Source organism: Calidris pugnax, unplaced genomic scaffold (genome assembly GCF_001431845.1).
Source record: "Calidris pugnax isolate Ruff unplaced genomic scaffold, ASM143184v1 scaffold29, whole genome shotgun sequence".
Classification (NCBI taxonomy): Eukaryota; Metazoa; Chordata; class Aves; order Charadriiformes; family Scolopacidae; genus Calidris; species Calidris pugnax.
The window spans coordinates 1986195-2001268 of record NW_015090768.1 but is presented as its reverse complement, the minus strand read 5'-3'; the positions used below and the strand labels follow the sequence as shown (position 1 = coordinate 2001268).

Sequence of the window (15074 nt, the reverse complement as noted above, 5' to 3'; positions counted from 1 at the left end):
GGGAGCAGCTCAAGGAACATCCCAGTGGTAATGACTGTAGGAGTCTCCCCATGAAGGAGACCCTGATGTCCCACCTCATCTTCAGGTGCTGGCGTGTAGTGCTTTGTCACAGATGATGCTGTTTTGGGGCAGAAATGCTCTGTGTGGCAGTAAAATGAGCAAGGACCAATTTGCAGCTCCTGTAATTGTGCCCCACTAAGGGGTGAGGAGATGTTGATGGCCAAAGCCCTATTTCTGAGGCTGGCAGCAGGTTTTCAGCTGCCTTCTTGCAGCTGGAGGAGGAGAAGCATCAGTGGAAAAGCAGAATTTCTTCCTCTGCTGCCACTGAGAAATGCTAGCACTCTGCAAGAGATGGGCCAGAATGGTCCCCATGGGGAAGAATCAGAGGAAGAGACCTCTGGAGATCATCTCCTCCACCCCCCTGCCAGAGCAGGTCCACCCAGAGCAGGTTGCACAGGAATGTGTCCAGGTGGGGTTTGAATGTCTCCAGAGAAGGAGACTCCACCTCCTCTCTGGGCAGCCTCTGCCAGGGCTCTGCCACCCTCAAAGAAAAGAAGTTCCTCCTCATGTTTAGATGGAGCTAAGAAGTGATGGGCACAGAAGGAGGATTTGCCCCCACACACTGCTCCCTTCCTAGGGCATTTGGGATAAACAGCAGGTTGCACAGGAATGTGTCCAGGTGGGGTTTGAATGTCTCCAGAGAAGGAGACTCCACCACCTCTCTGGGCAGCCTCTGCCAGGGCTCTGCCACCCTCAAAGAAAAGAAGTTCCTCCTCATGTTTAGGTGGAGCTAAGAAGTGATGGGCACAGCAGGAGGATTTGCCCCCACACACTGCTCCCACCCTGGGGTGTTTGGGATAAGCATTTTGGGAACGCCTAATTCTCACTTTTCAGGGAGGTTTGAGCCTTTGGATGCCAAAGCTCTGCCCTGGCAGCAGAAGGAAACCTTCTTTAACTGTGCTCTACCTACCAAAGGAAAGCACTTCTACTCCTCCAGCGAATCGGAAGAGGAAGAGGAGGCACACAAGAAGTTCAACATCAAGATCAAGCCTTTGCAGGCTAAAGACATCCTGAAGAGCGCGGCGACGGTGGACGAGCTGAAGGCGTCCATAGGCAACATTGCACTTTCTCCATCCCCCGTGGTGAGTCCTCGGTGTTTCTGAAAGGAAAGCACTTCTACTCCTCCAGCGAATCGGAAGAGGAAGAGGAGGCACACAAGAAGTTCAACATCAAGATCAAGCCTTTGCAGGCTAAAGACATCCTGAAGAGCGCGGCGACGGTGGACGAGCTGAAGGCGTCCATAGGCAACATTGCACTTTCTCCATCCCCCGTGGTGAGTCCTCAGTGTTTCTGTCTCTTCCCCTGGTTGCAAAAGCTGTGATGCTCCTTGGGGGTTGTTGAGGGGGCAGGGGAGCTCTGCCTTAGGTGCCAATGGCTATGTTTGCATATGTATCCTTATTTAGAGGGTTTAGGCTATATAGAGGCAATAACATGACTGCAAGGAGGTCTCAGCTATATTGTGGTGACGTTTCCAGTTCAAAATGTCTTAAAAATTCCCTTTCCTGCTCATAAAGCAAGGCAGTTTGGATCATTTCCTTATTTTCTCCCTTTTTTTCCTCATATTTTTTCAATGTGGCTGTCATTCAAGACATAAATTGGATGGGTCTTGCCCTGATTCCCAGGACAGGGAAAGTATCCGTGGGGTTTTTCACACCGCTGCTAGGGGATGTTGGAGGGACATTTCTCACCCCGAGGATGAATCAGGGGTTCTGGAAGGAAAGATCTTGTCTCCTTAGGCCCTCCGGGTATAAATACCATCGCCCTCTGGTATTCCTAAGGCTTGTCAAGATTTCTGTCGTCTCATCCCAATCTGTTCAGCCGTGAAAAGATATGATTTTTGCCTTTCAGTGGGCTTTAGTGTGGGCTACAGTGTCTTTTGAGATGAAGCTTTTCTATGGTTTATAATTAGACTGTATCTGGAGTGTGAATGAATCTCAAACTCTAAGCGAAGAGGAAATAAAATTACTGCGTTTTATTTCTTTGTGGCAAATCAATGCAATGTCACCAATTTTAATGAAAGATTCCGTGACAAGTCACTGTCCTTGGAAATACAGAGTCCCTCCTTCAGGGCTCTGCTTTCCCCCCGATGCCTGGTCCCTTTAGCAACACTTCTGGATCCCTTCTGGATGCTTTTTGTGGTGTGACCAGGAAGTTTCAAGTCTTTGAGGGCTAGAAACAGCAGTCGGCTGCTTTGGGAAGCCCCCCAGGAAAAAAAAAAGACAAAAGAAAAAAGAGGGGAAAACGCCACCCCAAAAATCAACAACAAAAAAACCCCACCAAAATTAAGCAAATAAAGGATGGGGGGGTGTTGGAGACTGGCAATTATTTGCCAAATAGGTGGATAATTTTGATCAAGAGAAGAAAGAAAGAAAAAACAAACCCCAGAATTTCTTATTGCAAAACCAAGCTAATTTTGGTCTTGCGAAGTGATGGCCCCAAAAGTTTGGTGCTCACATATATGTCTGTAATGGAGGAGAAAACAACATTATTTTGGGAGGAGAGAGGAAATAGTGCAACCTTCTAAAAATAGGGTGGGGAAAGCATTAAGAATTTATTGAAGGGGCCTATACTTGGTGCATTCTCCTTCCATTGAGGCTTTTATTTCTGCATCCCCTGGTGGCAGCAGGTCCCTCTGGGCACCACAGGGCACTCGCCCATCTCGGGGTGCAGCTGGTGGCAGAGATGAGGAGTAGCCACTCATTGGTTCTGTAGTGCAGCCTGCGGTGTAGGCATCTCAGAGAATCTAGCCAAAAACCAGAAAGCAGTGTTGTCTCTAGCAATAAATAAAGATCTGTCAGGAAACTATCAAATGATTACGCTCAGCTCCCAGCAGTCCGAAGTTCCATGATTATTTTTATTCTTACTGATGGTTTTTGTCAGTGTTGGGTTGATGGTTGGACTTGATCTGAAAAGTCCCTTCCAACCTTGACAATTCTATGATGAAATAGATGTTGATAGAATAGATATGATGAAATAGTTTTGCGCTGCTATGTGAAGACTAGGCTGATGATGTGGTGGGCAGTTCTTCTGCACCTTGCCTTTTCTAGGAAGACAAAACCCACAAAATGTGCATTTTTCTAGGTACGACCCCATCCGGTCTTGCCCTGATTCCCAGGACAGGGAAAGTATCCGTGGGGTTTTTCACACCGCTGCTAGGGGATGTTGGAGGGACATTTCTCACCCCGAGGATGAATCAGGGGTTCTGGAAGGAAAGATCTTGTCTCCTTAGGCCCTCCGGGTATAAATACCATCGCCCTCTGGTATTCCTAAGGCTTGTCAAGATTTCTGTCGTCTCATCCCAATCTGTTCAGCCGTGAAAAGATATGATTTTTGCCTTTCAGTGGGCTTTAGTGTGGGCTACAGTGTCTTTTGAGATGAAGCTTTTCTATGGTTTATAATTAGACTGTATCTGGAGTGTGAATGAATCTCAAACTCTAAGCGAAGAGGAAATAAAATTACTGCGTTTTATTTCTTTGTGGCAAATCAATGCAATGTCACCAATTTTAATGAAAGATTCCGTGACAAGTCACTGTCCTTGGAAATACAGAGTCCCTCCTTCAGGGCTCTGCTTTCCCCCCGATGCCTGGTCCCTTTAGCAACACTTCTGGATCCCTTCTGGATGCTTTTTGTGGTGTGACCAGGAAGTTCCCCCCAGGAAAAAAAAGACAAAAGGAAAAAGAGGGGAAAACGCCACCCCAAAAATCAACAACAAAAAAACCCCACCAAAATTAAGCAAATAAAGGATGGGGGGGTGTTGGAGACTGGCAATTATTTGCCAAATAGGTGGATAATTTTGATCAAGAGAAGAAAGAAAGAAAAAACAAACCCCAGAATTTCTTATTGCAAAACCAAGCTAATTTTGGTCTTGCGAAGTGATGGCCCCAAAAGTTTGGTGCTCACATATATGTCTGTAATGGAGGAGAAAACAACATTATTTTGGGAGGAGAGAGGAAATAGTGCAACCTTCTAAAAATAGGGTGGGGAAAGCATTAAGAATTTATTGAAGGGGCCTATACTTGGTGCATTCTCCTTCCATTGAGGCTTTTATTTCTGCATCCCCTGGTGGCAGCAGGTCCCTCTGGGCACCACAGGGCACTCGCCCATCTCGGGGTGCAGCTGGTGGCAGAGATGAGGAGTAGCCACTCATTGGTTCTGTAGTGCAGCCTGCGGTGTAGGCATCTCAGAGAATCTAGCCAAAAACCAGAAAGCAGTGTTGTCTCTAGCAATAAATAAAGATCTGTCAGGAAACTATCAAATGATTACGCTCAGCTCCCAGCAGTCCGAAGTTCCATGATTATTTTTATTCTTACTGATGGTTTTTGTCAGTGTTGGGTTGATGGTTGGACTTGATCTGAAAAGTCCCTTCCAACCTTGACAAGTCTATGAGGAAATAGATGTTGATAGAATAGATATGATGAAATAGTTTTGTGCTGCTATATGAAGATTAGGCTGATGTGGTTGGCAGTTCTTCTGCACCTTGCCTTTTCCAGAGAGACGAAACCCACAAAATGTGCATTTTTCTAGATACAACCCCATCCCTGGAGGGGTTCAAGGGCAGGTTGGAGGGGGCTTGAAGCAACCTGCTCTGGTGGGAGGTGTCCCTGCCCAGAGCAGGGGGTGGGACTGGATGATCTTCAAGGTCCCTTCTAACCCCAACCATTCTGTGTCTCCTCTTCTCCGTGATGTTTTTCCCACTGGGATCAGGGAGAGTTTTGTCATCGGTTAGAAAGGATTTAGCCCCTGTGTGTGTCTGGATCCTGGATCCAATTTGGGCATTGGGTTGGGATGCTCTGTGCTTTCCTTGGGGGGAAATCCCTGTCCCCGCTTCCACCGCCGGCAGAGCAGAGCCAGGGTTGGAGACAGTGCCTCCCTGTGAAGCAGGGCAGACATGCTCTGCTCAGCCCAAAGGGCTCAGGGAAAAGCCCTGTGCCAGGAGGAACAGAAGGAGCCGTGCTGCTTCCCCAGGTTGGCATCCAAACTCCAGCGTAGGGAGCCAAAGGGCGCAGATGGGGAGGTGAGCGGTGCCACCGCCGAGCACACCAGGTCCTGGCAGTGTCCAGGAAAGCACCAGTGCCCGGGGCAGGAGATGTCTGAAGGAGTTTTGCATCCATGGGAGGGTCCATGGCCTTATCCTGGGCTCGTCTCCTCTCCAAAACCAGCTGTAAAGCCATCCCTCCTGTGCACCAGCCTCTCCAGGATGAGAGCAGCAGGATGGGAGATGCCATGTCTGTAGGCAGTGTCCTCCCCATCCCTTTGAGGTGTAAGTTATGGTGGCTTAACTTGAAGATAAGAAGAAATCTGGAGATACTGGTGTAAACTGGTGTCAGCTGCACCCCCTGCCCGAAGCCCAGTAGCTCAGGTCTCGTTTCTTGAGGAGAAACATGCAGGTGGTGCCATGAACTGGACCAGCATCTCCCGACCTTCCACCCTCTTCCCTGCTCTATCCCACCAGCAGCTCCTGCCCACTTTGCTCCGTGAAAACTCAGCCCCAGGAGGGGGAGATTTGTAACAGTGTGAAAAAATAGTCGCTGGGCAAAGCTAATGGGGAATAGCCTTAAATTAAAGCACTTGGGGGTAAAATCATGCTTTTGACTTTCCTCTCATATGGACTCTTCCAAAAAAATGAACCAGGCTGGAAAAAGGCCTTTTTCTGGCCATGAACTGGACCAGCATCTCCCGACCTTCCACCCTCTTCCCTGCTCTATCCCACCAGCAGCTCCTGCCCACTTTGTTCCATGAAAACTCAGCCCCAGGAGGGGGAGATTTGTAACAGTGTGAAAAAATAGCCACTGGGCAAAGCTAATGGGGAATAGCCTTAAATTAAAGAAAATCATGATTTTGACTTTCCTCTTGTGTGAAATCTTCCAAAAAAATGAAGCAGGCTGGAAAAAGGCCTTTTTCGATAGCTTTTCTGTAGCTAACAGGGCCCGATAAGGACAAAGCATGTGAATCCTTTCTGTGAGATGGCTGAGATGCAGGTTTTATATTTCTGTGTTCTCTCTCACTCCCCTCTCCTGTCTGAAGGGACGGCAGCCTGGCTGGATGCGCCCACGACTCCGCTTTGCTGTGTGTTTAACAGTTACACACCTGATGCTTCTGGTCGTAATACAAATCTTTTATTTCTCTGTTATCCCTTTATAGAAAATATCTTATATTCTCATTTTCTTCTTTTATTTTTTTCTGCGTTCTTTTAGAGGAAAAGTCCGGTAAGAAATACTGTTGTGTTTTTTTTCCTCTCTTACCATTTTTTAACACAGTCTCCTGTTCTCTTGTTTGCACGGTCCCTGTTCTGCATGTTTCTAGAGCTGAAATGTAAAATGCAAATAACAAATCTGTTTTGGAAGGCACGATGTTTCTTATTTTCCTTCTCCCTTGATTTCAAGCATTTTAAAATAGGCTGCCTTTTGCTTTGGATGTACGTAGTCTGGGGGTGTAGTTTGGGTGAAAGAGCTGGTGGTTTTGGCCAAGACGTGTAAGGGCTCAGTTTTATCTGGGCACGTTTTGGGTACATCATTGTGCATTTAAAGGTATGAGGAGGCAGAAAAACCCATCAGAGGGTATGTCATACTGTCATATGCGATGGTGAGAACCGGGCTTTAGACTGTTTTGAGCCCAAAATGGGCAAATCCACCCATTTCAGGGGGGTTTGGGGTCCCTCCAGACACTGCTCTCTCCCTGCTCTGTGCCCAGGGGGACCCACCAGTTTTAAGGGGGGCTCCTGGTGGTGGGGCTGGGGGCTGTGGAGGAGGGCACACTCCCCCTGGCACTGGAGGGGTGCGAGGGGTGTTGGGGGACCCGGGGTGCTGACCTGTCCCTCTCTGACCAGGTGTCTCTTCTCTCTTCCTTCTCGCTGACCGCAGCGGCGCAGCCCGGTAAGGACCTGCACCCCCTGCTTCTACCCCCCCCTGCTCCAGATCTGGGGGTGCTCGTGGGGGTCTGAGTCTTTGCTGGGGTAACGTGGTGAGCTTAGAGGAAGGGGATTGGGCTGCCAGTGCCATTAGTCACCCCCTTATGTGACCCCAAGGTGATGGTGGGACCCTGTCCCCCCCCTCTCTCAACTGATGCAAAGGTGTCCCTGATGATGACCATCCTCCACGGCTCCACCTGCATCCTTCCATCCTCATCCCTGGGGACCCTGCTTGTGGTCCTGGGGTACCCCTGCTCCCCGTGTAGCTGGGGGGAGGTTGGCTTTTGCTGTGTGCAGGCACGTGTGTGTTTTGTGGCCAGAGCGAGGATTTCCGTTGCTAAAAATGCATCGTTTGGCTTCGATTGATTTGCAGCCGTCAGACGTGAGGATTTGGGGTTTATGCCAAGTCTAATGGGGGGAGGGTGTCAGTGTCCCCCATAAGCCACCGGCCATCAGGGTGGCTGGGAAGGCAGCACTGCCCGGTGGTGGCTTTAGGTGGCTCAAAACCATCTCAGTAGGGTTTTTCTGCTCCCTCTGTGCTGGGAGCAGAGGGGATTTCACAACACACAGGTTGTGTTGGGGTTCAGCCACCTGCAGTAATACCCCCTGAAAGCAGGCAACTCCTGCCACCACTCCTGGGCTGCTTTGCTCCTGCTGTGTCCCTCCTCGGGTGACAACTGCCATGCACCCCTGTCCCTCTGCGTCCCACTTACCTTGTGTGTTTCTCATTCCAGGGGACGATTAAAAGGAATTTATCCAGTGAGTATTTTCTACAACCTTCAAGAAGTTATGGCAGGGGGGAGGTGGTGGGTATCTTCGGGATTGAGGGGGTGGGTTAGTTTTGCTTTAAAATGGTCCTGGCAGAATCATAGAATCAAAGAAACATTCAGGTTGGAAGAGACCCTCGGGATCATCGAGTCCAACCATCTAATGGTTGGACCAGAAATGATAGTACCCAAATGTCTTCTTTGAAGATGCCCATATGGGACATCCTTGGGGTACCCTGTAGAAACAGTGCAGCTCCCCAGTCCAGCTCTCCACAGAAATAAATCTGAATTGATAAAACAGACCTTTTTTTGCCGGTGTCTCCGCGGCAGGTGTGGGGTGGGACACGTGCTGTGCCGGTGGCATGCGTGGTGTGAGCCCTCCTGCCAACACGGGCTGGGGGGGATGCTCGGGGGACAAGGGGGGACAGCTCTAACCCCACACTGTCCATCCTGTGCCGCAGGTGAGGAGATCGCACGGCCCCGGCGCTCCACGCCAACGCCAGACCCTGCCAGGTCAGTAGAGACTCCATCAGAATAATTAATTAACACAGCCACATCATGCTGATGTGATTTTTTAATTTTTTTTTTTAATTTTTTTTTTTTAAAGTTCTATGGGCAATAGCATCTATTCTATTCATCTTTTATGGGAAGCATCTGGTTTCAGCTCCGGATTTTGACCTTTTTTTTCATGTCATACCCAAAATAACGCAGCGAATTCTCTGGGTATTTACTGCCGTACAAATATTGCCAGCCCACCGCCCGGCTGAGCTGCCCAAACCTGCCTCATCAAAGGTGTTGCTGCAGAAAAAATCACTTTTATAACTTTTTAGGCTCGTGGGGCAGCCGAATGTTTGTGTTTTGGTGTTTAAATAAGCTGATTAAAGGCTGTGTGGCGCGGGATGTGAGGGGCACGGGGGGCTTGGGGGTCCATGGGTGCTTTGCTTGGATGCTGTTGGAGTGAGTAAGAAATGAGGTGATGGTGAACACCCCCCCTGAGTCTGGCCAAACACAAACAGGCAGGATGGAGGTGCTGATGGCAGCAGAACCCCTGGTTCTGGACACACAGCATCCATACCTGCTGTCCCACAGGAGCGGTGAGGACACCCCGCTGCTGGAAGCCACCTCGAACCTGGTGGATAGGGAGAGCTGGCAAGTGTCTGCTGTGGGTATCTATTGATTTAGGAGAGCAGATGGACTACTAGATACAGAGAAAAGACAAATCTCGCTAAGAGCGAGCCCTGTGCAGCAGCAGGGCTTGACTTGAGGAGTGTTGGACCTGAGATTGGTCCAGATTCTGACTTTTTTTTTCCCCTTTTCCATGCAGTCTGGTGTAGATCCTGAAGCAACCCCCGGTTGCTTGGGCACTAGAGGGTTTGCACCATAGTGCTTCACCTGGTGCGATGCCTTCCTCCCCTTTTTCTCTGCCTGAAACCCTGTGTTTTGCCAGGTGGCACTTAGTTTAGGACATAAACACCCCCTGAAGATTCACACGTTGGTACTGAAATACCAGGTTTGAGTATAAACCCAAACCTCAGGGTGTTCCTCTGCCCTTGTCTCATCCCGCAGCAAGAAGACCGGGGAGGACCCCGCCGCGCTGGCGCCGCTCTTCGGGCCCCCGCTGGAGTCAGCATTTGAGGAGCAGAAGTTGGACGGTGGGTTTTGGGGGGGACACGGGGTGGTGGCATCTCCTGGCAGTGTCCCCTGGCCCTGGGGATGGCTCACGGGGGGGGCCAGCAAGCAGGGGTCAACTGATGCAAAGGTGTCCCTGATGATGACCATCCTCCACGGCTCCACCTGCATCCTTCCATCCTCATCCCTGGGGACCCTGCTTGTGGTCCTGGGGTACCCCTGCTCCCCGTGTAGCTGGGGGGAGGTTGGCTTTTGCTGTGTGCAGGCACGTGTGTGTTTTGTGGCCAGAGCGAGGATTTCCGTTGCTAAAAATGCATCGTTTGGCTTCGATTGATTTGCAGCCGTCAGACGTGAGGATTTGGGGTTTATGCCAAGTCTAATGGGGGGAGGGTGTCAGTGTCCCCCATAAGCCACCGGCCATCAGGGTGGCTGTGAAGGCAGCACTGCCCGGTGGTGGCTTTAGGTGGCTCAAAACCATCTCAGTAGGGTTTTTCTGCTCCCTCTGTGCTGGGAGCAGAGGGGATTTCACAACACACAGGTTGTGTTGGGGTTCAGCCACCTGCAGTAATACCCCCTGAAAGCAGGCAACTCCTGCCACCACTCCTGGGCTGCTTTGCTCCTGCTGTGTCCCTCCTCGGGTGACAACTGCCATGCACCCCTGTCCCTCTGTGTCCCACTTACCTCGTGTGTTTCTCATTCCAGGGGACGATTAAAAGGAATTTATCCAGTGAGTATTTTCTACAACCTTCAAGAAGTTATGGCAGGGGGGAGGTGGTGGGTATCTTCGGGATTGAGGGGGTGGGTTAGTTTTGCTTTAAAATGGTCCTGGCAGAATCATAGAATCAAAGAAACATTCAGGTTGGAAGAGACCCTTGGGATCATCGAGTCCAACCATCTAATGGTTGGACCAGAAATGATAGTACCCAAATGTCTTCTTTGAAGATGCCCATATGGGACATCCTTGGGGTACCCTGTAGAAACAGTGCAGCTCCCCAGTCCAGCTCTCCACAGAAATAAATCTGAATTGATAAAACAGACCTTTTTTTGCCGGTGTCTCCGCGGCAGGTGTGGGGTGGGACACGTGCTGTGCCGGTGGCATGCGTGGTGTGAGCCCTCCTGCCAACACGGGCTGGGGGGGATGCTCGGGGGACAAGGGGGGACAGCTCTAACCCCACACTGTCCATCCTGTGCCGCAGGTGAGGAGATCGCACGGCCCCGGCGCTCCACGCCGACGCCAGACCCTGCCAGGTCAGTAGAGACTCCATCAGAATAATTAATTAACACAGCCACATCATGCTGATGTGATTTTTTAATTTTTTTTTTTTAATTTTTTTTTTTTAAAGTTCTATGGGCAATAGCATCTATTCTATTCATCTTCTATGGGAAGCATCTGGTTTCAGCTCCGGATTTTGACCTTTTTTTTCATGTCATACCCAAAATAACGCAGCGAATTCTCTGGGTATTTACTGCCGTACAAATATTGCCAGCCCACCGCCCGGCTGAGCTGCCCAAACCTGCCTCATCAAAGGTGTTGCTGCAGAAAAAATCACTTTTATAACTTTTTAGGCTCGTGGGGCAGCCGAATGTTTGTGTTTTGGTGTTTAAATAAGCTGATTAAAGGCTGTGTGGCGCGGGATGTGAGGGGCACGGGGGGCTTGGGGGTCCATGGGTGCTTTGCTTGGATGCTGTTGGAGTGAGTAAGAAATGAGGTGATGGTGAACACCCCCCCTGAGTCTGGCCAAACACGAACAGGCAGGATGGAGGTGCTGATGGCAGCAGAACCCCTGGTTCTGGACACACAGCATCCATACCTGCTGTCCCACAGGAGCGGTGAGGACACCCCGCTGCTGGAAGCCACCTCGAACCTGGTGGATAGGGAGAGCTGGCAAGTGTCTGCTGTGGGTATCTATTGATTTAGGAGAGCAGATGGACTACTAGATACAGAGAAAAGACAAATCTCGCTAAGAGCGAGCCCTGTGCAGCAGCAGGGCTTGACTTGAGGAGTGTTGGACCTGAGATTGGTCCAGATTCTGACTTTTTTTTTCCCCTTTTCCATGCAGTCTGGTGTAGATCCTGAAGCAACCCCCGGTTGCTTGGGCACTAGAGGGTTTGCACCATAGTGCTTCACCTGGTGCGATGCCTTCCTCCCCTTTTTCTCTGCCTGAAACCCTGTGTTTTGCCAGGTGGCACTTAGTTTAGGACATAAACACCCCCCTGAAGATTCACAGGTTGGTACTGAAATACCAGGTTTGAGTATAAACCCAAACCTCAGGGTGTTCCTCTGCCCTTGTCTCATCCCGCAGCAAGAAGACCGGGGAGGACCCTGCCGCGCTGGCACCGCTCTTTGGGCCCCCACTGGAGTCGGCATTTGAGGAGCAGAAGTTGGACGGTGGGTTTGGGGGGGACACGGGATGGTGGCATCTCCTGACAGTGTCCCCTGGCCCTGGGGATGGCTCACGGGGGGGGCCAGCAAGCAGGGGACCCCTGGTGACCAACCCCTGGTGACCAACCCCTGGTGACCAACCCCTGGTGACCAACCCTGCTCTTCAAGAAGGGGCAAAAACCCAATTAAATCAGAACGTGGAGCTGCGTTACAGGCAGCGTGAGGTTGGGGGTTATATGGGTTATATGGAAAAAAAGCAAGTGTTTGAGCCAATCAGTTAATTACATGGTCTTGAGAGAGATCCTGAAAGAAAGCAGGATATTAATACTAATATTTAACAAATATTAAAAATACTGACTTTCAAATGAAAGGCAGTGATGCCTGTTCACCAGACTCCGAAGCTGTGTGTGTCTAACAGCAGCCATCATTAGTTTCCAACACCAGGGCAGCATTTCAGCGTCACCCTAATTTAATTGATATGAACAGATATGTCCCTCAGTGCTTTCCAGCTCCCCGTGTCCATGAAGATGTTGTAGAGAGGTGGGGGTTGGTCTCTTCTCTCAAGTCACAGGCGACAGGACGAGAGGAAATGGCCTCAAGTTACACCAGGGGAGGTTCAGGCTGGATATTAGGAAACATTTTTCACTGAAAGGGTTCTCAGCCATTGGAATGGGCTGCCCAGGGAGGTGGTTGAGGCACCATCCCTGGAGGTGTTCAAAAGACAGGTTGATGTAGTGCTGGGAGGTATGGTTTAGTGATGATGCTCCTTGTTTGTTGTGCGAGTGTCTATTTTTGTCAGTTAGGTTGATGGTTGGACAAGATGATCTTTGAGGTCCCTTCCAACCTAGAAGATTCTGCTGTAAAGATGCCATCTCAATAATGTCATTTTTTTTCCCCCAGAAACGGCATTTGCTCCCCCTCAAGCCTTTTGGAGAAAAAATAAAAAGTTTCCCAGTTTTCCTGAATTGATCTCCCAGGGCTTGTTCTCCCCAAAGAAAAACCTCATTCACCCACTGGAGCGGTTTGTTCCTGGAGAGGTCTCCTCCTCCCAGCTCCCCTCCGCTATGGTGACATGGTCACTGCCACTTGTACCCTCATTATGGCTCATAATTAATGACTCCGGTTCATTCTTTTAATCAAAACTATGTTTGCGTGCAATTCCCTAAACATAGGCTAAAAAAAAAAGTGCAAAACATTTAAATGAGATACAAAAGAGGGATTTTTTCCCCCACAACCTCTGTGACTACAAGTGGATCTTTTCATTTTAATGCTTTGGTGTTTTTTTCTGTGCATCCTAAAATTCCAGACCATTTTTTTTTTTTTGCAATTAATGCAATGTTTCGCTCACTGTAATAAGCCTCCAAACACATAAGGGGCATTGTTTTGTTTGTCAAGCAGCATGAGTGTCAAACTAATTGTGTGTCCTGTCTGAGAACCAGGCAAGCTTGTAATTACCTAACGTTATAGGAAAGCCCCTGTCTTTAATTAACGAGAGGATTCTGTCACTATTTATTTTCCTCTCTACAAGCCTCAGATGAATGCATCTCATCTGTGTGTATTTGTAAGAAAATAGTTTTGTTGATGCTTATTTCTATATTGATTTTTCAGCTGCTCTAGATCAGCCTGAGATATGGGGTTCAGTCCAGCCCGTCAACGCCAGCGTAGAGTCCCCAAAGCTACCGAGACCTTTTCCAACTGGAAGTAAGTGAGCGTGCAGGTTATCATGGAAAAGAAATGAAATATATACAGAAATCAAATCTTTTTTACTTTTCCTCATCCAGACCCCTGGTGCTGTGCAATTCTATAATGTCTTGTAACTCTATAAAGAGTCTGAGGGCTTTTCTTCCCCTGGCTTGATTCTAGGAGTGGAGGAAGGACAGGGGATGGGAAGGGATGGGATGGGATGGAGTGGATGGTACCCAGGGGCTGATAAGGGATGGGATGGAGTGGATGGCACCCAGGGGCTGATAAGGGATGGGATGGGACAGCGTGGATGGGTACCCAGGGGCTGATAGGGACAGGGTGGATGGTACCCAGGGGCTGATAAGGAATGCAATGGGGTAGGGTGGATGGTACCCAGGGGCTGATAAGGGATGGGATGGGATGGATGGGTACCCAGGGGCTGATAAGGGATGGGATGGGATGGATGGGTACCCAGGGGCTGATAAGGGATGGGATGGGACAGCGTGGATGGGTACCCAGGGGCTGATAGGGACAGGGTGGATGGTACCCAGGGGCTGATAAGGAATGCAATGGGGTAGGGTGGATGGTACCCAGGGGCTGATAAGGGATGGGATGGGATGGATGGGTACCCAGGGGCTGATAAGGGATGGGATGGGGTGGATGGGTACCCAGGGGCTGATAAGGGATGGGGTGGATGGTATCCAGGGTGGGAGAGATGATGTGCATCCTCTGGTTGGAGCAAATGGCTTGTATGGAACCAGTGGTTAAACCCACCTGCCCTTGGAGGCAAGGAATTCCTGATTGCTCATGTTAATGACACGGTTATTTGGCTGGGAAAGTCAGAAGCACCACTTTCTCTGGGCTAATGCAAGGAAGGGCAACACAGCCCCAAATCCCTGCTTTTCCATGCAGCTTTCCCCATTGCCTGGGGCAGTCAGGGGAACCGCGTCCTTTCCTCCTCCCTACTGACAAAGCCATTCTTTCCTCTGCTCCTTTTCCCCCTCAGTAGCCATTAGCACAACCTATTTGATGCCAAACCCACCCCCAGCCCTGGTGCTGCTGATGGTGGTCCATTGCCGGTGCCGATGTCCCAAGGCCACCTCTGGCCACATCAGGAGCTCACAAGGGGATGGTGACACCCGTGATGGAAATGATGGCTGCAGCCATGGTGCCTCCTCCAGGAGGTTCAGCCTTGGATGTTATTTATATCTGCTTTGCAAAAAAAAAAAAAAAAGCCCCTGTAAATCAGTGCTGGGTTAATTAACCACGGCACTCCTCCCGGATCCGTGCGGGATGGGCACGTGAGGAATGAGGAGGCAGATATGTGCCTCGGAGGCTACAGGTTTTAATTAAAATGGTAATTCAGGTTGTTAAAACATGGGGACAATCTAAAATAATAATAACACCACCAGAAAAAAAAAACCAAAACCATAAAACCCAACAAAAAAGGCCACTGACAATTGCTTTTCACTCAACAAAACACCATAAACCCCTGGGCTGCGGGGATGTTCCTGGGTCAGCAACCATCCCTGGGCCACATGCTGCCGCATCCCAACAAACCAGGGGGGTTTCCTAATGCAGCACCATGGATTTAAATTTTTTTTTTCATGTTATATTATTATTTTTTATTTGTTTTCTCCCCCTC

The 15074-nt window shown here is 49.6% G+C and overlaps 1 protein-coding gene across 1 annotated transcript in view; it reads left to right on the top strand.

Annotated features, from left to right (window-relative positions):
- The window catches only part of SGIP1 (SH3-domain GRB2-like (endophilin) interacting protein 1), a 66710-nt gene that overhangs the window by 27077 nt on the left and 24559 nt on the right, over positions 1 to 15074 (top strand). The window contains exons 6-12 of the mRNA XM_014937604.1: positions 967 to 1142; positions 6255 to 6266; positions 6921 to 6932; positions 7702 to 7726; positions 8196 to 8247; positions 9301 to 9386; positions 13355 to 13447. Coding sequence (XP_014793090.1) covers positions 967 to 1142; positions 6255 to 6266; positions 6921 to 6932; positions 7702 to 7726; positions 8196 to 8247; positions 9301 to 9386; positions 13355 to 13447 — 456 coding nt within the window. The remainder of the gene's footprint in view (positions 1 to 966; positions 1143 to 6254; positions 6267 to 6920; positions 6933 to 7701; positions 7727 to 8195; positions 8248 to 9300; positions 9387 to 13354; positions 13448 to 15074) is intronic.